Source organism: Protomyctophum parallelum (assembly GCF_964188405.1).
Source record: "Protomyctophum parallelum genome assembly, chromosome: 17".
NCBI lineage: Eukaryota > Metazoa > Chordata > Actinopteri > Myctophiformes > Myctophidae > Protomyctophum > Protomyctophum parallelum.
In genome coordinates, this window is record NC_139719.1 from 14,959,220 (window position 1) to 14,978,788 (window position 19,569).

The 19,569-nt window shown below is 41.0% G+C and overlaps 1 protein-coding gene across 1 annotated transcript; it reads right to left on the bottom strand.

Moving 5' to 3' along the window:
* Nucleotides 1-16,387: 16,387 nt before the first annotated feature.
* On the bottom strand, nt 16,388-18,708 carry LOC310874614 (leucine-rich repeat, immunoglobulin-like domain and transmembrane domain-containing protein 2; the record flags this gene model as incomplete). The annotated part of the gene is made up of 3 exons (XM_083787473.1): nt 18,638-18,708; nt 17,687-18,468; nt 16,388-17,181 (listed from the first exon to the last, which is right to left on the bottom strand). The coding sequence occupies exons 2-3, from the start codon at nt 18,453-18,455 to the stop codon at nt 16,388-16,390; spliced, it is 1,563 nt and encodes a 520-aa protein (XP_083643599.1). The 5' UTR covers nt 18,456-18,468; nt 18,638-18,708.
* Between the last annotated feature and the right edge of the window lie 861 nt (nt 18,709-19,569).

The window sequence follows — 19,569 nt, forward strand, 5'->3', positions numbered from 1 at the left end:
AACCCCCCACCGTTACTTCTCAGGAAACAGGGGGAGAGAGGGTCCCTCCCGATGGTCCTCCGTGTACCTTGCTGACATGGGACTTGAACCTGCCAACTGTCTGCAGCAGAGGCAACCGATCAAGCACACCACACCATTGGGCTGTTGGAAGGTGTCTCCTGGTTCTTTGGAGTTTTTCTTTTTTATTATCGCCTTGAAAAAACTCCAGCTTTGAACTATAGGACAACTGGGATTTGAACACTGAACCTCTGTGCTGAGAGTCTGAGCATTAGACCAATACACCACCACACAGTCACCCTGAACATATGTCTTAGTAGGCTACTGTTGAAGCATTCTTTTGTATGTTAGCCTTCAGCTAATAAAGTTTAAATACTCCAGCACTATATAAGGACTGGGATTTGAACATGGAAACTCTGAGCTGAGAATTCAATTGTTGGTCCACTACACCATCATGTTGAGCATATATTTCTTAGTACAGTTGAAGTGTTCTTTTGTATATTAGCCTTCAGTTTAACTAAAGTTTAAATAATCCCAATCCCACCCCAGTCTTTACTGTGACACTTTCCACACATGTGACACATTCCACAATAACATCAAGTAGCACAGAAAAGCTGTGTTGTAGTAACCAGCAGTTAGCTCAGTGTGATGAGTGGCTGCTTGTGATCCACACGTCCAGGGTTCAAATCCCACATTAGTCATGTAGCTCTGTGACACTTTGCTTTGCACACTGACTTTCAGAGGACAACTTTAAAGCATCACAGAAATTCCCTATGATTGTGTGCCTCAGTGGCCCAACGGGTAAGTAAAATGTTATCCGTAGTATACCTAGTGGAAGTGTGCCCCTTCAAACCCGGTTCAAATCACAGACAGTGGATAATTGATATCCATAGATCACAGACACTGTCCATATCCTAGTAGAACATGTGCTTGTATTTATTTTTTTATATGTGAATAGACAAGCTTTGCAAACTTGAAGAATAATTCAGTGCTGTCTTTGACTTATTTTATCCTCTGTGTCACTTTTGTGTTGTTGTTGTTGTTGTTGTTGTTGTTGTTGTTCTTCTTCTTCTTCTTAGCACTAACTGCCCATCCACTGTACTCTGTCTAGTGTCTAAAGACACAATGGGTGTCCACTGGATAAATTACATTTTCACCGTGCATTTGAAGACAAGTACATTAACTCCTAAGACAGTACAATAAATTAATGTACTTGCATCGAATATATTGAGTAAATGCCAACAAACTCAAACTGTAGCCTGTTGTAAAAATAAATTGAAAACATTCTGCTGACATGATGTAAGCGTGAATGACGATGTACTTGTCACTGTACTGCTGAACAGTTCCTCTAAATTAATATGAAAAACATGGTTTGTCTTCCAGGTTAGCCTATTAATAAGGAAAGTATGTGGTACACAGGTTCTGTGTCGCCCATATGCAGGGTTTGATTTGTCAAAAATAAATAAAAAAGGGAACAAATGTATAATCAAGGGATCTTTTCAGGCATCAAGGGCTTCAAGGCCCGTTATTGTGTCAAACTGTGATAACTTAAAGTGTCTTAATCAGCGATCAGTGAGTTGTAGATCTACATTAGAAATGCATTCCTGAGATTAAATCCAACTGACCAGTGTCATCATAGAAGAACATATTGTCTACAGTCACAAGGGGGCGCTCTGTACCAAGACGATCTGACGAGGAAACTGGAAGAAAAAATAATGATTGTATTTTTAGGTACCAAAATATTCTATTGGGTTAGTTTTGACAGCTACGAGTCAACGACAAAAGCATTAAAAGACAAATGCAGGGACATGAAAGTTACTCAACTACGTAGGCTACACTTCTAGAGTAGGATACAAGAAACTTCTGCTGGGGACGTGGTCTAATAGTCAGACTCTCAGCACAGATAGGCTATTCCCTGTTCAAGGTTACTTTTATTAGTGTCCCCGAAGGGAAAATGGTTTTACAGCAGATCATAAGGCTTGAAACACATAACATACATCAATCAAACTTATTGTTGCTGGTCGCAAGCGTGAGCTGCGCCCGGTTCAAATCCCAGTTCTCCTATAGTTCAAATTCAATGCTGGAGTATTTCAACTTCCCTTTACTGACAAGTTACAACATACAAAAGAACACGTCTTCAGTCAAGAAGTGGTTGAGAGATGGTGTACTGGTCTGATGATCAGGCTCTCAACACAGAGGTTCCATGTTCAAGTCCCACGTGTGTGTGTGTGTGTGTGTGTGTGTGTGTGTGTGTGTGTGTGTGTGTGTGTGTGTGTGTGTGTGTGTGTGTGTGTGTATATAATTATTATTATTTTCTAGTAAAGTGCATGAGCCAATTAACTCAGCCAACGTATAAATTCAATATTGCACAAAGATGTTAATGAAGTTAGAAACACGCTCAACACTCACTCAGCTCACTCTAATTCAATTATGAATATAATTAAATGTAAACTGGTGTTTGGGCACTTTGTGTGCAGGACACGAAAATAAAAATCTATAGCAGAAGTTGAAAATGAACTACGCCGACACGCCGTGCACACGCCGTTGATACGCCGTCTTTCTCTGGACGGCGTATCAACGTCCGCTCACGCCGTCGGACGGTTTTGGACTGTTTTTGTGGATTTCAGAAAATTCAGTCTGTTGAAAAATGAACTACGCCGACACGCCGTGCAGACGACGTTGATACGCCGTCCAGAGAAAGACGGCGTATCAACGTCGTGTGCACGGCGTGTCGGCGTAGTTCATTTTCAGTTCACTTTCAACTGTCTGAAAATACAAAAATAGTCCAAAAACAGTCCGCGGCGTGAGCGGACGTTGATACGCCGTTGATACGCCGTCCAGAGAGAGAGGTCGGCGATACGTCGTATGCACGGCGTGTCGGCGTAGTTCATTTTCAACTTCTGCTATATATTTTTTGATTGATTGATTGACTGATTATTTTCCATACCGGCGTATGGACGTCCGCTCACGCCGCCGGTGCTTTTGTGGAAATGTAAGAGCTAGATTTCCTCAGTGACAGAATGAATGAATTACAACTAGGCCTATATCTTTAGTGGATTTAAATATGGAATGTATTATTACAACTAGGCCTAATCTTTAGTGTGGAATGAAAAATTACAACTAAATGTCTTTAGTGGATTTATTTGATACAACAGATGACATACACAATGAAATGACAGTTCCAGAAATACAACAGATGACAATAACACAATGAAATGACAGTTCCAAATACAACAGATGCAATAACACAATTAATTAAATGATATAGTTCCAAACAGTCAGGTCCGAAATATAATATGAACATTGTATAATAGTTTGTGGTGGTGATAATTGCCTGGTTCAATAGGTAAATTAAATTTGTCAAATGTAAATAAATATATTAAACTATTGCATTTGTGAACCTGACGGCTGACAGTGAAATATCTGTCTGAGCTTGGTCACCATGGGTTTGATTGCTTATGCTTATTGGGCCTGGCTCTTTAGTCGACTGGTAACGTATGAGCCTTGTTGATACGAGTTCCGGGTTCGACGCCCCAGCCGATCGAGGCTACGCTTGTTTCTTGTGTTTCTTTCTACATTTAGTATTTTTTCCACCACTGAGTGGAATCAAACCAAGGATCTCTCACTCGTAAGAGATGAATAATCAAGGGATCTTTTCAGGCATCAAGGGCTTCAAGGCCCGTTATTGTGTCAAACTGTGATAACTTAAAGTGTCTTAATCAGCGATCAGTGAGTTGTAGATCTACATTAGAAATGCATTCCTGAGATTAAATCCAACTGACCAGTGTCATCATAGAAGAACATATTGTCTACAGTCACAAGGGGGCGCTCTGTACCAAGACGATCTGACGAGGAAACTGGAAGAAAAAATAATGATTGTATTTTTAGGTACCAAAATCTTCTATTGGGTTAGTTTTGACAGCTACGAGTCAACGACAAAAGCATTAAAAGACAAATGCAGGGACATGAAAGTTACTCAACTATGTAGGCTACACTTCTAGAGTAGGATACAAGAAACTTCTGCTGGGGACGTGGTCTAATAGTCAGACTCTCAGCACAGATAGGCTATTCCCTGTTCAAGGTTACTTTTATTAGTGTCCCCGAAGGGAAAATGGTTTTACAGCAGATCATAAGGCTTGAAACACATAACATACATCAATCAAACTTATTGTTGCTGGTCGCAAGCGTGAGCTGCGCCCGGTTCAAATCCCAGTTCTCCTATAGTTCAAATTCAATGCTGGAGTATTTCAACTTCCCTTTACTGACAAGTTACAACATACAAAAGAACACGTCTTCAGTCAAGAAGTGGTTGAGAGATGGTGTACTGGTCTGATGATCAGGCTCTCAACACAGAGGTTCCATGTTCAAGTCCCACGTGTGTGTGTGTGTGTGTGTGTGTGTGTGTGTGTGTGTTTGTGTATATAATTATTATTATTTTCTAGTAAAGTGCATGAGCCAATTAACTCAGCCAACGTATAAATTCAATATTGCACAAAGATGTTAATGAAGTTAGAAACACGCTCAACACTCACTCAGCTCACTCTAATTCAATTATGAATATAATTAAATGTAAACTGGTGTTTGGGCACTTTGTGTGCAGGACACGAAAATAAAAATCTATAGCAGAAGTTGAAAATGAACTACGCCGACACGCCGTGCACACGCCGTTGATACGCCGTCTTTCTCTGGACGGCGTATCAACGGCGTATCAACGTCCGCTCACGCCGTCGGACGGTTTTGGACTGTTTTTGTGGATTTCAGAAAATTCAGTCTGTTGAAAAATGAACTACGCCGACACGCCGTGCAGACGACGTTGATACGCCGTCCAGAGAAAGACGGCGTATCAACGTCGTGTGCACGGCGTGTCGGCGTAGTTCATTTTCAGTTCACTTTCAACTGTCTGAAAATACAAAAATAGTCCAAAAACAGTCCGCGGCGTGAGCGGACGTTGATACGCCGTTGATACGCCGTCCAGAGAGAGAGGTCGGCGATACGTCGTATGCACGGCGTGTCGGCGTAGTTCATTTTCAACTTCTGCTATATATTTTTTGATTGATTGATTGACTGATTATTTTCCATACCGGCGTATGGACGTCCGCTCACGCCGCCGGTGCTTTTGTGGAAATGTAAGAGCTAGATTTCCTCAGTGACAGAATGAATGAATTACAACTAGGCCTATATCTTTAGTGGATTTAAATATGGAATGTATTATTACAACTAGGCCTAATCTTTAGTGTGGAATGAAAAATTACAACTAAATGTCTTTAGTGGATTTATTTGATACAACAGATGACATACACAATGAAATGACAGTTCCAGAAATACAACAGATGACAATAACACAATGAAATGACAGTTCCAAATACAACAGATGCAATAACACAATTAATTAAATGATATAGTTCCAAACAGTCAGGTCCGAAATATAATATGAACATTCTATAATAGTTTGTGGTGGTGATAATTGCCTGGTTCAATAGGTAAATTAAATTTGTCAAATGTAAATAAATATATTAAACTATTGCATTTGTGAACCTGACGGCTGACAGTGAAATATCTGTCTGAGCTTGGTCACCATGGGTTTGATTGCTTATGCTTATTGGGCCTGGCTCTTTAGTCGACTGGTAACGTATGAGCCTTGTTGATACGAGTTCCGGGTTCGACGCCCCAGCCGATCGAGGCTACGCTTGTTTCTTGTGTTTCTTTCTACATTTAGTATTTTTTCCACCACTGAGTGGAATCAAACCAAGGATCTCTCACTCGTAAGAGATGAACTCAATAGGAAGTTCGATGTTTAAAGTTAAATCTTATGACTATGTTATCTAAAATGTCTATAGGCTACAGGCAGACAGAAACATCTAGGTGCCCTCTGAACATTGGCCACCCCTTGTACAGCGAGTGAGTTGAGTTTCCTACATAAGAAATGCAATCATGATTCACTTCACTATTTCATCCCTGAGATTAAATCCAACCGATTCATAGAACATATCGTCTACAGTATAGTGTAGATTCTACACTATAGTCACAAGGGGGCGCTCTGTACCAAGAACTGGAAGAAAATGTATTAGTGTGCGTTCTGGTTCTGGTCCTGCTGATTGAGCTGAGCAGGAGGACATGTCCATCTATGGATATCAGAAGCAGTTAGAAAGGTGAGGAGGCAGCAGCAGCTGTGGATATAAGTGACAATCCACTCTGGAGGTAGATAGATTCCCAGGTGGACGGACAGACATGATAATGATATAGGCCTACCCCTAAAATATATCAATTAAATATTAAATATCACACCTGTGTGAAGTGAGGGGCGCTCTTATCATCGTACATTATCATACATCATCGCATTCCGGCCAATCACAATTTGCATCCTTACCTTCGTCATCAATGTTTGTGTTACGCATTAATGTCTGTGTTTAGGGTATATATTTTTGGCATCTGCCACTTGAATTCAGGCGACTTGATTGATTGACATAAAAAAGGGCCTTTCAGCTCAAACACATGTTTGTTTTCATGAGTGTTGCACACATACATAGCTGCTATTTGTATTCCAAAGCCCCCTCAGGTACATTTTACAACTATTTTCACAGATGGGATAAGGTGGGTAGATCTTGTTGAGATGGTCATTTTGAAAGTAGCTCTGAAGTCAAATAAGTGTGGCAGTGGGGGCAGTGTCTGGAGTGTACAGGGTTTGATGAGGTCAGATCAACATTATGGAATGTCAGAACAGGTCAGCTCCATATATGGGGATCTAAGGGTGACAGCGGGGGCAGTGTCTTGATTGTACAGGGTTTGATGAGAGCCCAGGTATAGGGCCTTCATTTTCAGGCCTGTTGAGAACTCTCGGGCCCGTCTAGAGTTTGAATGGACAGGTATCAGTCAAAAGGGAGACATCGAAGAGGAAGGACGGGTGGGGAGGAATCAACATATGGAATGTCAGAACAGGTCAGCTCCATATATGGAGATCTAAGGGTTTGAGGTCAGATGTAGAGTTTCTGGTCGGCTCCTGTGGCGACCTGCTGACCTCCCAATTCTGTCCTGTTAGTGATTTGCTGCGGGAGGCCTGCCACGACTATCAGCCGATGTAACAGGAATTTCTGGAAAGACAGAGAGAGAATGGTTATCAACTTATGAGAGGCCCTGTCAAGCGGGAGGACAGGAATTAAGTATGGAGAAATAACAGTGCATTGTTAAGTCAATTGAATCACCATGTTCTGTGGTATACATACACAGATGTGTGCAAATATATTAGTTTGTTTTCCCACTTTTATTTTATTAACATGATTATCACATTACATGATCACAGTCCTATAATATTACAATATCACCACTTCTTATGCCATTCATCAAATACTACCACTACCACTTGGATTATTTTCTGATTGTATTGTAGGTATTACTCAAGTCTCGGAGTAAGGTTTGTCACACAGAGATGCAACAAATTATGAAAAGAAATGAGTAAACACAACATTTGAACTTTGTTATATTTCTGCTGTTTGCTTTGCGTAAAAATCATACAAACCAGCTCTTCCTCGATCTGCATACAATAGCTTCCTCTGTGCCATAAACTGGTGAAATAAGCTAGTCCCAGGTTCCTTCTCTCAGATTTTCTACATTTCCCCCACTCTTTCTCCCTCTCTCTCTCTTTCAAAAGCACTGAGCGAGTGATTAACCATGAACAGCACTGTCATGACAGCCCTCCCTCTCTAGACTTGTGTTGACCTCTTTCATAAAAGCTTATATCCTGGATACCTGCCATTAATTCCCTCCCACTCTGTGCTGCAATTACAGATAAACAACAGGACACAGTTGTCCCCAGACAGACTTGGATCTTGGCAGGTGGGCGGAGGAAGATTGAGTGGGCAGGGAGGATGGCTCAATGAAACTCCAGCCTTGGTGGACTCTTCAAGATTACAGTGGTTCTCAACCTTTTCAGGCTGTGACCCCCACCAAAATAATTATATTTGAACTGGGGATCCCCCCACCCTGATAAGCATTAAATACTTGGAATGGAAGAGTCTTTCAGTTTGACTTGGTTCCACAGATAAATATTGCCTCTTTCTTATATAATTTTATAATTTGGTATAGTTTGTTGATTACTTTCTCGTTTGTGCTATTGCCATAGAGAATGCATTGGGCGTTTAAGTTAAATAACTCAGAAACTACAAAACATTTCAAAGTAAAACGTTCCAGCATGTGTCTCCACAGTAAGCTGAATAATAAAAAATGTGAATGGAGTTTCTAGGTGAAAGTGATTTTTTGACGTTCCAAAATCTGCCATTGAGCCCCATGTTAAAAGTCTCAAATTTGAAAGCACTATATTTCTAAAACTATGACACCTTTCAAAGATTCCTTTTCAGGCAAACATGTCCACCATAAGATGAACCTAAGTAGGCTAGAATGGGGTTGGTAGGTTTAAGTATGTAGGACTAGTAGCATGCCAAAGTTTGTGCTATTGCCATAGAGAATGCATTGGGCGTTTAAGTTAAATAACTCAGAAACTACAAAACATTTCAAAGTAAAACGTTCCAGCATGTGTCTCCACAGTAAGCTGAATAATAAAAAGTGTGAATGGAGTTTCTAGGTGAAAGTGATTTTTTGACGTGCCAAAATCTGCCATTGAGCCCCATGTTAAAAGTCTCAAATTTGAAAGCACTATATTTCTAAAACTATGACACCTTTCAAAGATTCCTTTTCAGGCAAACATGTCCACCGTAAGATGAACCTAAGTAGGCTAGAATGGGGTTGGTAGGTTTAAGTATGTAGGACTAGTAGCATGCCAAAGTTTGTGCTATTGCCATAGAGAATGCATTGGGCGTTTAAGTTAAATAACTCAGAAACTACAAAACATTTAAAAGTAAAAAGTTCCAGCATGTGTCTCCACAGTAAGCTGAATAATAAAAAGTGTGAATGGAGTTTCTAGGTGAAAGTTATTTTTTACTCTCCTCCTGCCTGGGGCCCCCTCGCATACTCTCCTCCTGCATGACCCCCCCTCGCCTAATCTCCTCATGCCTGGGGCCACCTCGCCTACTCTCCTCCTGCCTGACCCCCCCTCACCTACTCTCCTCCTGTCATCCCACTAAGTATTCTATGGATATTATCTGATTTATCCACCAGGGCTCTTAACTGCACACACCTACACTTCTACTAGGTATACTACGGATAACATTTGACTTACCTGTTGGGCCACTGAGGAATACAATCATGGGGAATTTCTGTGCTGCTTTAAAGTTGTCCTTTTGAAAGTCAGTGTGCAAAGCAAAGTGTCACATGACTAATGTGGGATTTGAACCCTGGACCTGTGGATCACAAGTACAGCCACTCATTACACTGAGCTAACTGCTGGTTACTACAACACAGCTTTTCTGTCCTAGTTGATGTTAGTGTGGAAAGCAAAGTGTCACAGTAAAGACTGGGGTGGGATTGTCCCCTTTTGGGGTTTGAACCCACCATCTCCCGATCATGTGGCAGAGTTGTAACACACTGAGCCACTGGTTCCAGACAATTCACACAGCTTTTTTGTTTGTTTTGTTCTTCTGTAAATCGGTCTTGACAGTAAAGAATTGAGTGGGGCTTGAACTCACCCTCTCCCGATCATGTGGCCAATGTTCTAACACACTGAGCCACTGGTTCCAGACAATTCACACTTATTTTTTGTTTGCTTTGTTCTCCTGAAATTGGTCTTATTCATCTAGTTTTTCACCCAGTGAGATCAGCCTAAGAGTCATAGGATTTTCTGTACCTCATTTCAACTGCCGAAAGCCTGGATTGAACCAGGGACCTTTAGATCTTCAGTCTAATGCTCTACCAACTGCGCTAATTTGGCTTGTAAGTGTCACATCCAGAATATATTTTTCAATTGATTGTTAGTTCTTAAACAAATAAACTCATACAGTTTTCCCCCAGTGAGATCAGCCTGGGAGTCATACGGTTTTCTGTACCTCATTTGACCTGCTGAAAACCGGTTCCATTTGTACACTGTCAAAGTAACTAACTTAATACTATCAACATCTATCTATTCTATAGTCCCTCTACAACAGTGTTTCCCAAACCTTTTCTTGTCAAGGACCCCCACATTTACACTTTATTAACCTGTGGAACCTGAACCTAACCCTAACCCTAACCCTAACCCTAACCCCATAAGAGAAGATTGTTACAGATCTAGCAGTGATCTAGAATGATCAATTATATTAATAAAACGTCAAAAACTGTGAAAAGGAAGAAAATTAAGTTGAAGAATCACTAAAAATCTAAAACAGGTCAGAGTATTTCATCCAGTTATAAACAAGGAAGTGGTCCGGGTCTGCGACCATTTGATTGGAGGAGACAATGTAAGGAGCCCTAGGATTGGCTGAAGGCAGACCGATCTGATTGGCCAAGGAATCTGTCAATCAGAATGATTGGCACGTCAAAAACCAGCATCTTCCTACTGAGTGTGTTGGGTTTGAACTAGCACAATTCTACAAGGTACTCTACAGATAACTTGTGATTTATCCGTTGGGCCACTGAGGCACACAAACATGGTGAATTTCTGGGCTGCTTTAAAGTTGTCCTTCTGGAAATCAGTGTGCAAAGCAAAGTGTCACAGTTATGACTAATGTGGGATTTGAACTCTGGACCTGTGGCTCCCAAGGACAGCCTCTCATCACACTGAGCTAACTGCTGGATACTACTACACAGCTTTTTTGTGCTATTTTATGTAAGTGTGGAAAGCAAAGTGCTTTTTTGTTTGTTTGCTTGTAAGTGACAAATCCAGAATGTATTTTTCAATGTATTGTTAGTTCTTAAACATAAACTCATACAGTTCATCCCACACCCAGCTAACATGTCCATCTGGGCCCAATTGGGTTTTGACATGGGCTATGGACATGGGTTCCAAGTGGGCCGTGCACCCAGTTTTCACAAAGGGCCCACCCGTGTTAGCCCATATGTGGGTTTCTAACTGGATCTTAGGTGGCATCCAAATGGACCATTTTATTTCAGAACCATGTGTGCGCCACCTGTGTTTGCCTATATGGGTTTGAACTGGGATCTGATTGGGCCTTAACACATCGTTTGCGGGTTCAGTATCTATACGTCATTTGTCAGCCGATCGCCATGTGCGTATCACGTATCTACAGTATACGCATTTATAGCTTTTTTATTGAATACTTTAGTTCATCTTTCTATGTGCCCGGACAACATATAATGTATCTCCGATCGCATCTTCAAAGTTCCGGGTATGTGATCCTGAAAAAAGAGAGAAAAAAAGCCCCCCCCCCCCTCATGAAAAGAGGCGGTGGTCCGCTTCCTTTACGTGTATATGTCAGGGGATCTAAAATGGACGCGCCCATGATCTAGTGTGTGTGAATAGAAGAGTAACACTCGATTCCCCCTCCCCTCCTGTTTCTACATGGTTTCTCCCGAGGAGGTGGATGGATTTTCCGAGAACGAGAGAGAGACAGACCCCCCCCCCCCCGGTCGGTCTCTCTCTCGTTCTCGGAAAATGATTGAACGCACTACGCAGCCTAAGAAGTGCATCGACTTGCCCGCAGCCCGTATATGCCAATCGCCATAAAACAACGGATCCTCAAAAATGATGAAAAACGGCGTGCTATAGTATGCCGTACGATATGGGCTATAGCCCATGGTCCAAAATGATGAAAAACGAGGATAAAAAAAATAATCAAAAATTCAAAAAACGATGGGCTATAACCCATCGTTTTTTTCATTTTTTCATTTTTTTCAAATCCTCAAAAATGATGAAAAACGGCGTGCTATAGTATGCCGTACGATATGGGCTATAGCCCATGGTCCAAAATGATGAAAAACGAGGATAATCTTTTTTATCAAAAATTAAAAAAACGATGGGATAAAACCCATCGTTTTTTAATTTTTTTTTTTTTTTTCAAATCCTCAAAAAGGATGAAAAACGGCGTGCTATAGTATGCCGTACGATATGGGCTATAGCCCATGGTCCAAAATGATGAAAAACGAGGATAAAAAAAAAAATCTAAAATTCAAAAAACGATGGGCTATAACCCATCGTTTTTTTCATTTTTTCATTTTTTTCAAATCCTCAAAAATGATGAAAAACGGCGTGCTATAGTATGCCGTACGATATGGGCTATAGCCCATGGTCCAAAATGATGAAAAACGAGGATAAAAAAAATAATCAAAAATTAAAAAAACGATGGGCTATAACCCATCGTTTTTTTCATTTTTTTCAAATCCTCAAAAATGATGAAAAACGGCGTGCTATAGTATGCCGTACGATATGGGCTATAGCCCATGGTCCAAAATGATGAAAAACGAGGATAAAAAAAATAATCAAAAATTAAAAAAACGATGGGCTATAACCCATCGTTTTTTTAATTTTTCATCAATTAAAAAAACGATGGGCTATAACCCATCGTTTTTTTAATTTTTAATTTTTTTTCAAATCCTCAAAAATGATGAATAACGGCGTGCTATAGTATGCCGTACGATATGGGCTATAGCCCATGGTCCAAAATGATGAAAAACGAGGATAATGTATTTTTTTTTTAAATGAAAAAAACGATGGGCTATAACCCATCGTTTTTTTCATTTTTTTCAAATCCTCAAAAATGATGAAAAACGGCGTGCTATAGTATGCCGTACGATATGGGCTATAGCCCATGGTCCAAAATGATAAAAAACAAGGATTAAAAAAAAATCAAAAATTCAAAAAAACGATGGGCTATAACCCATCGTTTTTTTCATTTTTTCATTTTTTTCAAATCCTCAAAAATGATGAAAAACGGTGTGCTATAGTATGCCGTACGATATGGGCTATAGCCCATGGTCCAAAATGATGAAAAACGAGGATTTTTTTTTTCAAAAATTCAGAAACGAAACCCATCGTTTTTTTCATTTTTTTCAAATCCTCAAAAATGATGAATAACGGCGTGCTATAGTATGCCGTACGATATGGGCTATAGCCCATGGTCCAAAATGATGAAAAACGAGGATAATGTATTTTTTTTTTAAATGAAAAAAACGATGGGCTATAACCCATCGTTTTTTTCATTTCTTTCAAATCCTCAAAAATGATGACAACGGCGTGCTATAGTATGCCGTACGATATGGGCTATAGCCCATGGTCCAAAATGATGAAAAACGAGGATAAAAATAATAATAATAATAATCAAAAAACGATGGGATATAACCCTTTTTTTTTTCTTCTTTTTTTCTTTTTTTTCAAATCCTCAAAAATGATGAAAAACGGTGTGCTATAGTATGCCGTACGATATGGGCTATAGCCCATGGTCCAAAATGATGAAAAACGAGGAGTTCGATATGGGTTACAATCGCATTTTTTTCGCAATTCTTTCGCAACTTTGCAATTCACCCTTTGTCAGCCTTCCCAGCTCAGCCAGGGCAAAGTGACACAACTTTGCAATTCACCCTTTGTCAGCCTTCCCAGCTCTGCCAGGGCAAAGTGACACAACTTTGCAATTCACCCTTTGTCAGCCTTCCCAGCTCAGCCAGGGCAAAGTGACACAACTTTGCAATTCACCCTTTGTCAGCCTTCCCAGCTCAGCCAGGGCAAAGTGACACAACTTTGCAATTCACCCTGTGCAATTTTGACGACACATCTGACTTGCTACCAAATCAAAAGAGACACGTTTTTCAGCCCCAAAAGCTCAAATATTTATTTAATTTTTCAAAAACCACTTATTCTGACTTGTTTTTTTGTGCTGACACACACAGTGGTCTATATTGTGTGAGTGAGAGAGAGAGAGAGCGTGTGAGAGAGAGATTTAAAGGAGCTATAACATAAAATTCAACTTTTGTGTTTTTGGGGCTCCCATGTGTGTTTTCCATCCCCACAAATAACCACTTTTGAACAATCAGGCTTTCATATCATATAGGTGCTTTAATGGAAATTGCTCTCAGGAACAGCTCAACTGATTTTGGTCTCATCGTGATGTCACCAATGTCACCCTACTTTGTATAATTCCTCCTTCTTCAGACTTCAGTTCCAAATTTGCATTTCCACTTTGTTTACAATGTCCACCATTGTTGATTTTCCATGCTGCCATGGAATGGAAACAAGCCTGGTTTTATCTAGCATCAGTATTATAATGACTCAAATATTAAATAATCTGCATATCAGCACCCCCACCACCTCAGGACATTGTGGTATTGCAGCTAAAACTGCGTTCAAAGTCCAGAAAGAAATGACAAGGCCTGGTTATATCAGAGTGGTGATTGAGGCTCAAACCATTAGAAATAACTTTGATGGACATAGACAATATGATATTAAATATTAAAAGCAGTTTTTAAATGCATGTTATTTGCACTTTAAAAGAGTTCTTTACACTGCATACAGACCAGTACATGACCGCTGGGCAGTACCACCCTGTCTTTTTACAACCACATTTCTATCAAACATGAATATCCCAACAAAGATTGAGTGTAATAACCATTGGCGTTCATACTCACCTAAGTCACCTTTGTTGAAATGTCTGACCTGCAGTTGAATGACACACCTGTGTGTGTGTGTGTGTGTGTGTGTGTGTGTGTGTGTGTGTATGTGTGTGTGTGTGTGTGTGTGTGTGTGTGTGTGTGTGTGTGTGTGTGTGTGTGTGTGTGTGTGTGTGTGTGTGTGTGTGTGAGAGAGAGAGAGAGAGAGAGAGAGAGAGAGAATGTAATGCACAATCTATGTAAAGTGCCTTGGTTAAAGGCTCTATATAAATGCACCATTTATTATTTAGCTTGTAGATACACGTATACCATTTTCTCTAGTTGGCGTCCCGGGCAAACGTCTTGAGCTAAAAAGTATGTGAACCACCATCTGGTATAGGCAACCCGGTCTGGTGGAGACCTGCGCTCCAAGGAGCACACTTTTCTAGTTGTGTTCTATATTCTATAAAACGTGTCATTGCCGGTTTACAAAAAATAAAAATATGCATTAAAGTGCAACATAATATGTATTTCTCTCATCCACATACAGTATCAATACAGTTTACATGGAAAGCAGCCCTTAAATGGAAATATCATGGCCTGATCTGTGGTTAAGACAGGATTCAGATGGGAAAGCACTCTAATCTCCTTAGCATGCATAAACGCACGCTTATGTAACAAATCCTCTGGGTAATTGTGCTGAAAAATTAGAGTCTCTGTCTCAGCATTCATCTTTATCTCCCCCTTAATCCACAGATTCATTCCGAACTCCTTACAAGATGACAAATCATTCTGTGAGAAGTAAGACAATGAGCTAAATTTATCTCTGTCCAGAATGAAAATGGTGGAATGAACTCGTTTCCGCAGCTCTAACATTTCCTCAAATGAACTGTCAGACAGTGCACACCATATCATACACCAGGAGAGTATAAATCACATGGCATGAAAGCATTTACGTAATCAATTCGTTGTGCATCACCTCACATGCATTAATTATCAAAACATCACCAAGAAAAAATATTAATAAAATTCAACTCAAAGAAGTATCAATACATTTCACAACAAACATTTGACTTCTGGTAACAAACTGTCCCTGACAATAAGGAAGAAACTAAGGCATTTCAATCTTTATAAACTCCACACTCCACACGCAGTCACGCACACACACTCACTCACTCACTCACTTAAAGGAACACTTCACCTTTTTTTCAAACTTATCTGCATATATGGGTCTCCACTAATCCTCCTCACTGGGGGGACTGTAGCTACCAGTATGTCTAAACACACTGTCCAAGAGGCAGAGTGGACTGTACCATTTATGTCTACTTACCCTGTCCCAGAGGCAGAACGTACTGTACCTGCCGAAGCCGATGATGTCATCAGCCGGGATTTCAAGCTAATGGAATATACTGTACAGCCTAGCCGGAACGTTATAATTGTTGCATCAATTAAAAAAAGAAGAAGTTAGAAATCCAGTGCGAATAGACAGAAATGGTATTAACCTTATAGTGAGCATTAGTGACCGATAGTATAAACCCCTACCTCTCAGTGAATAGACAGAAATGGTAGCATCATAATAGTGCAGTATTCAGTGACCGATTGTATATGGAGATATAAGGCTGAAATGGTGGTGTTCCTTTAAACCCATTAAAACTGGGAATACATCTGTGTCATTTTAGATTTGGCTATTCAAATATTTGGCTATTCAACAATATATAATTTATTTTAATAATTCGTGCAAATCTTTGAATATATTCATTTAAAGCGAACATTTTGAACTCAAATCATTGTTTCTGGAGGTCCATGGAACAAAATATATTGAGATGGGGATCATTTTGGGGGTCCTTGACATGAACAAGTTTGATCACTGATATAGAAACATAAGTTTTTCTGAAAACCTTTAGGATTTAGAAGGATTTTTAAGAATTGGACTCAGGTCGTAACGAGTTCGAACAGTTTCTGCTGTCTCTTCTTCTTTTGTACACTGAAGCTAATACAACCCAGCTGCAGTTCCTCCTTTGCTGCCATCCTCCAGCCGCTGTGTCAGTATCTGCACCTCCAGAGACTCCCCGGCCCCACACAGGCTGTCGCTGCTGGCCGCCTGCAGGCTGTCGAATGTCCCCTGCCTCTCAGCCGGCTGCAAGTCCTCCTCGCGTCGCCTGCGTTTCTTCCACATGGCCGTGCAGCGCGCGGCGCAGTCGAACCTGTACTCGGTGGTGCAGGCGTACATGCCGGCCGGCACGGCGAGCACCATGGCGCACACGATCACGATGATGTGGATGAGCCTCTCCCGATGCTCCATCTCGCTGATGTCGCTGCCCGTCACGAACACGATGCACTGGCCGTCGCGGGGTGGTTGGTTCTTGAGAGCCACGCACACCTCGTACTTGGTGAGGGGAAACAAGTCGGCGACCGAGTAGCTGTTGATGCCGGGGCCGATGTAGACCATGTCCTTCTTGGGCGAGTCGTATTGGCCAAAGTGGACGGTGTACCAGGTCTCTGCGGGGTTCTGCGTCACCGCGTACCACTCCAGGGTGATGCCGTAGACCGTCTGCTTGGCGATGCGGATGTCGATGTAGACGTTCTCGTCGTCCGACATCATCGGGAATGGCGGAGGCATGGGGCCCGAGGAATTGAAGGGCCCCACGTTGACCATGATGGTTACGGAGGAGTTGCCGATGAAGTTGTTGGCCATGCAGGTGTACAGGCCCCGGTCCGCCAGGTGGAGCGAGGGGATCATCAGCTGGGAGCTGATGGTCTCATCGTCCATGCGTGTCTCAGTGACTGAACGGAGGGAGATACAAAATCATGTCACACGAAAAGGCGAAAAACACTGTCACAACAACACATTAACCTTGGCGTCTGGGCGTCCCTATTCTAGGCAAGCCATTACAGGCGAACGTTGACAATTAATAAAAAGAAAATCGCAGATCTACAAGATCAAATCACGTTGCATTTTGAACAGCCGAAGAATAAAATACAGATAAAAGAAAGCAAATCAATGTTATTGTCACCGTGGCTGTACTTTGGCCATACATAATCCATGCGCATGTGTCATATGTCTATGTCTGGCACATAAATTGAGGCATACAGCAATTTGTGCTTAGAAAGCACAACAAAGTCAGTTGGGACTCGGGAGGCTATTGTTTCGAAATATTTTCACAGACGCTAACAAACAAATGCAGCCCACAGGTGGTGGATATTAGATAATATCATGGTAAGTGCTACCCTCACAGGACAGGATGGTGGCAGTTTAATGGATGGTAAAGTTTAAAAAAAATAATCTTACCAGCAAATCCTCTTATCATCTTCAGACTGTACATCCATTGAATGGTGGGGTCAGGCCTGGCCTTGACGGAACATGTGAGCGTTATGTTGGCTCCTAGTGACGAGGTGACATTCGTCTGCGGGGCAGAGGCCTCTGGCTTTGTGCACAATTTCAGCTGGACCTCGTGGAAGAACTTCCCCGCTTTGTGACCGGGACCCGAGCAAGTCAAATAGGAGTTCATCAGGATTATAGGAGGGCTGACCGTCTTGATGAATTCGACAAACCCTTTGAGGCGGCAATCACAAAGCCACGGGTTGTCATGCAGTGCCAGGACAACATTGGAGACTATTCCCTCTTTCCCCCATGTTTTCGCCGCCGTCTGGTAAAGTGGCCAATTAACGAAGACGTCCCTTGATATGACACTGAGCTCATTGAAGGATAGATCTAAGTAGGTCAGGCTCGAGAGATGTCTCAGAGCGTGTTCTGGGAGCGCGTCTAGACGATTGTGCTTCAGATCTAAAATCTTTAGTTTTGGCGTGTCCTGGAACGCTGTCCATGGCACTGAACTTAATTTATTCCCCTGTAACCTTAATTCAGTGAGATTCCCCAAGCCCTCCAGGCTCTTGATATTCATCAGGGTGATGTTGTTGAAATTGAGCCACAGAGACTCCAAGGCACTACTTTTAGAGAAAGATCCATGGGGTAATTCAGTGAGGTGTGAATTTTCTATCCGGATTTTTGTGAAATTGTTCGAGATGTTTGCTGGGATACTCCCCAGGGTGGTTTCCATGCAAAATAAGGACCTATAGGAACATAAGGAAAACATGTCATGCTTTTACATGAATGTCTAGGTCATATTACATCTTTAAACGTACAAAATATCCACGCAGGAAAGTTAATCAATTAGGTTTAGAGCGACACTGGTTATTCCATAAGTTCTATAACTTGGTACATAACAGATTTAGGGCTTACCTTCCAAAGTTGTCATTTGAGCAGGAGCAGCCAGTCAGACAATTTGATGATCCAGGAGTTATAAGCTGAAATAAGGCCAAAACGATAATAATGTAATGTGACAATGTAGTGACACAAAAGGTGGCCATATTCCTGGAGACATAACAAGTGAAGTATAGGCCTTGTTGAACTGGACATACCTCTGCGTTCAGGTAGAATAAAGCCTATTAAAGCCTAATCTTCCTTGACGCAGTTCTTAAAGACACCAAGTGACATGTGAGACCTACAGGAAATGTCTATGTTTAGCAATGAACCACATTGTGTTATGACTACTGTTGGAATTATAGAGGGTATGCGCATGTTTAAAGTGAATGGCACATCGAGTGGTAAATCGAGTAGCAAAGCAACATGCAAAGTGAGTTTAACATTGTTTAATGTTGTTTAATGCAATCAGATAGGACTTTTCTGTTTGGATGCATGGGTTGTCAAGGCCAGAAAGTAGTTTTTTGCCACTCAGTAGGCATTCCTGCATAACTTCCGGGTTTGATGATGATGTCACGCGCATAGCCTCTATAGATGTGGAAAAACAGTCCAAAATATACTGTAGAAAACATTATCCGAAATTACAAAATATATATTATTTTGAAGTGTAACGCAATTTATTTTTTACTTTCCAGTATACTGTATTATTGCTTTTTTTTTAATGAGTGACTTTATTAAAAAGAAAACAATATATAGCATTTGACTTTTCAAAAAGAAAATGTCCCATTTTTGTTTAACAACATAGTAGGACTTTCTTTATTTTAGTCATACTATACTGTTATTGATCGTATAGTATGACTTATTCTATTATTTGACAGACTTTCTAGTAAAATAGTATAGTATAGTATGGTATAGTGTAGTAGTTTTGTATATAGTATAGTATAATGTACATGATTCTACTGGCATGTCAG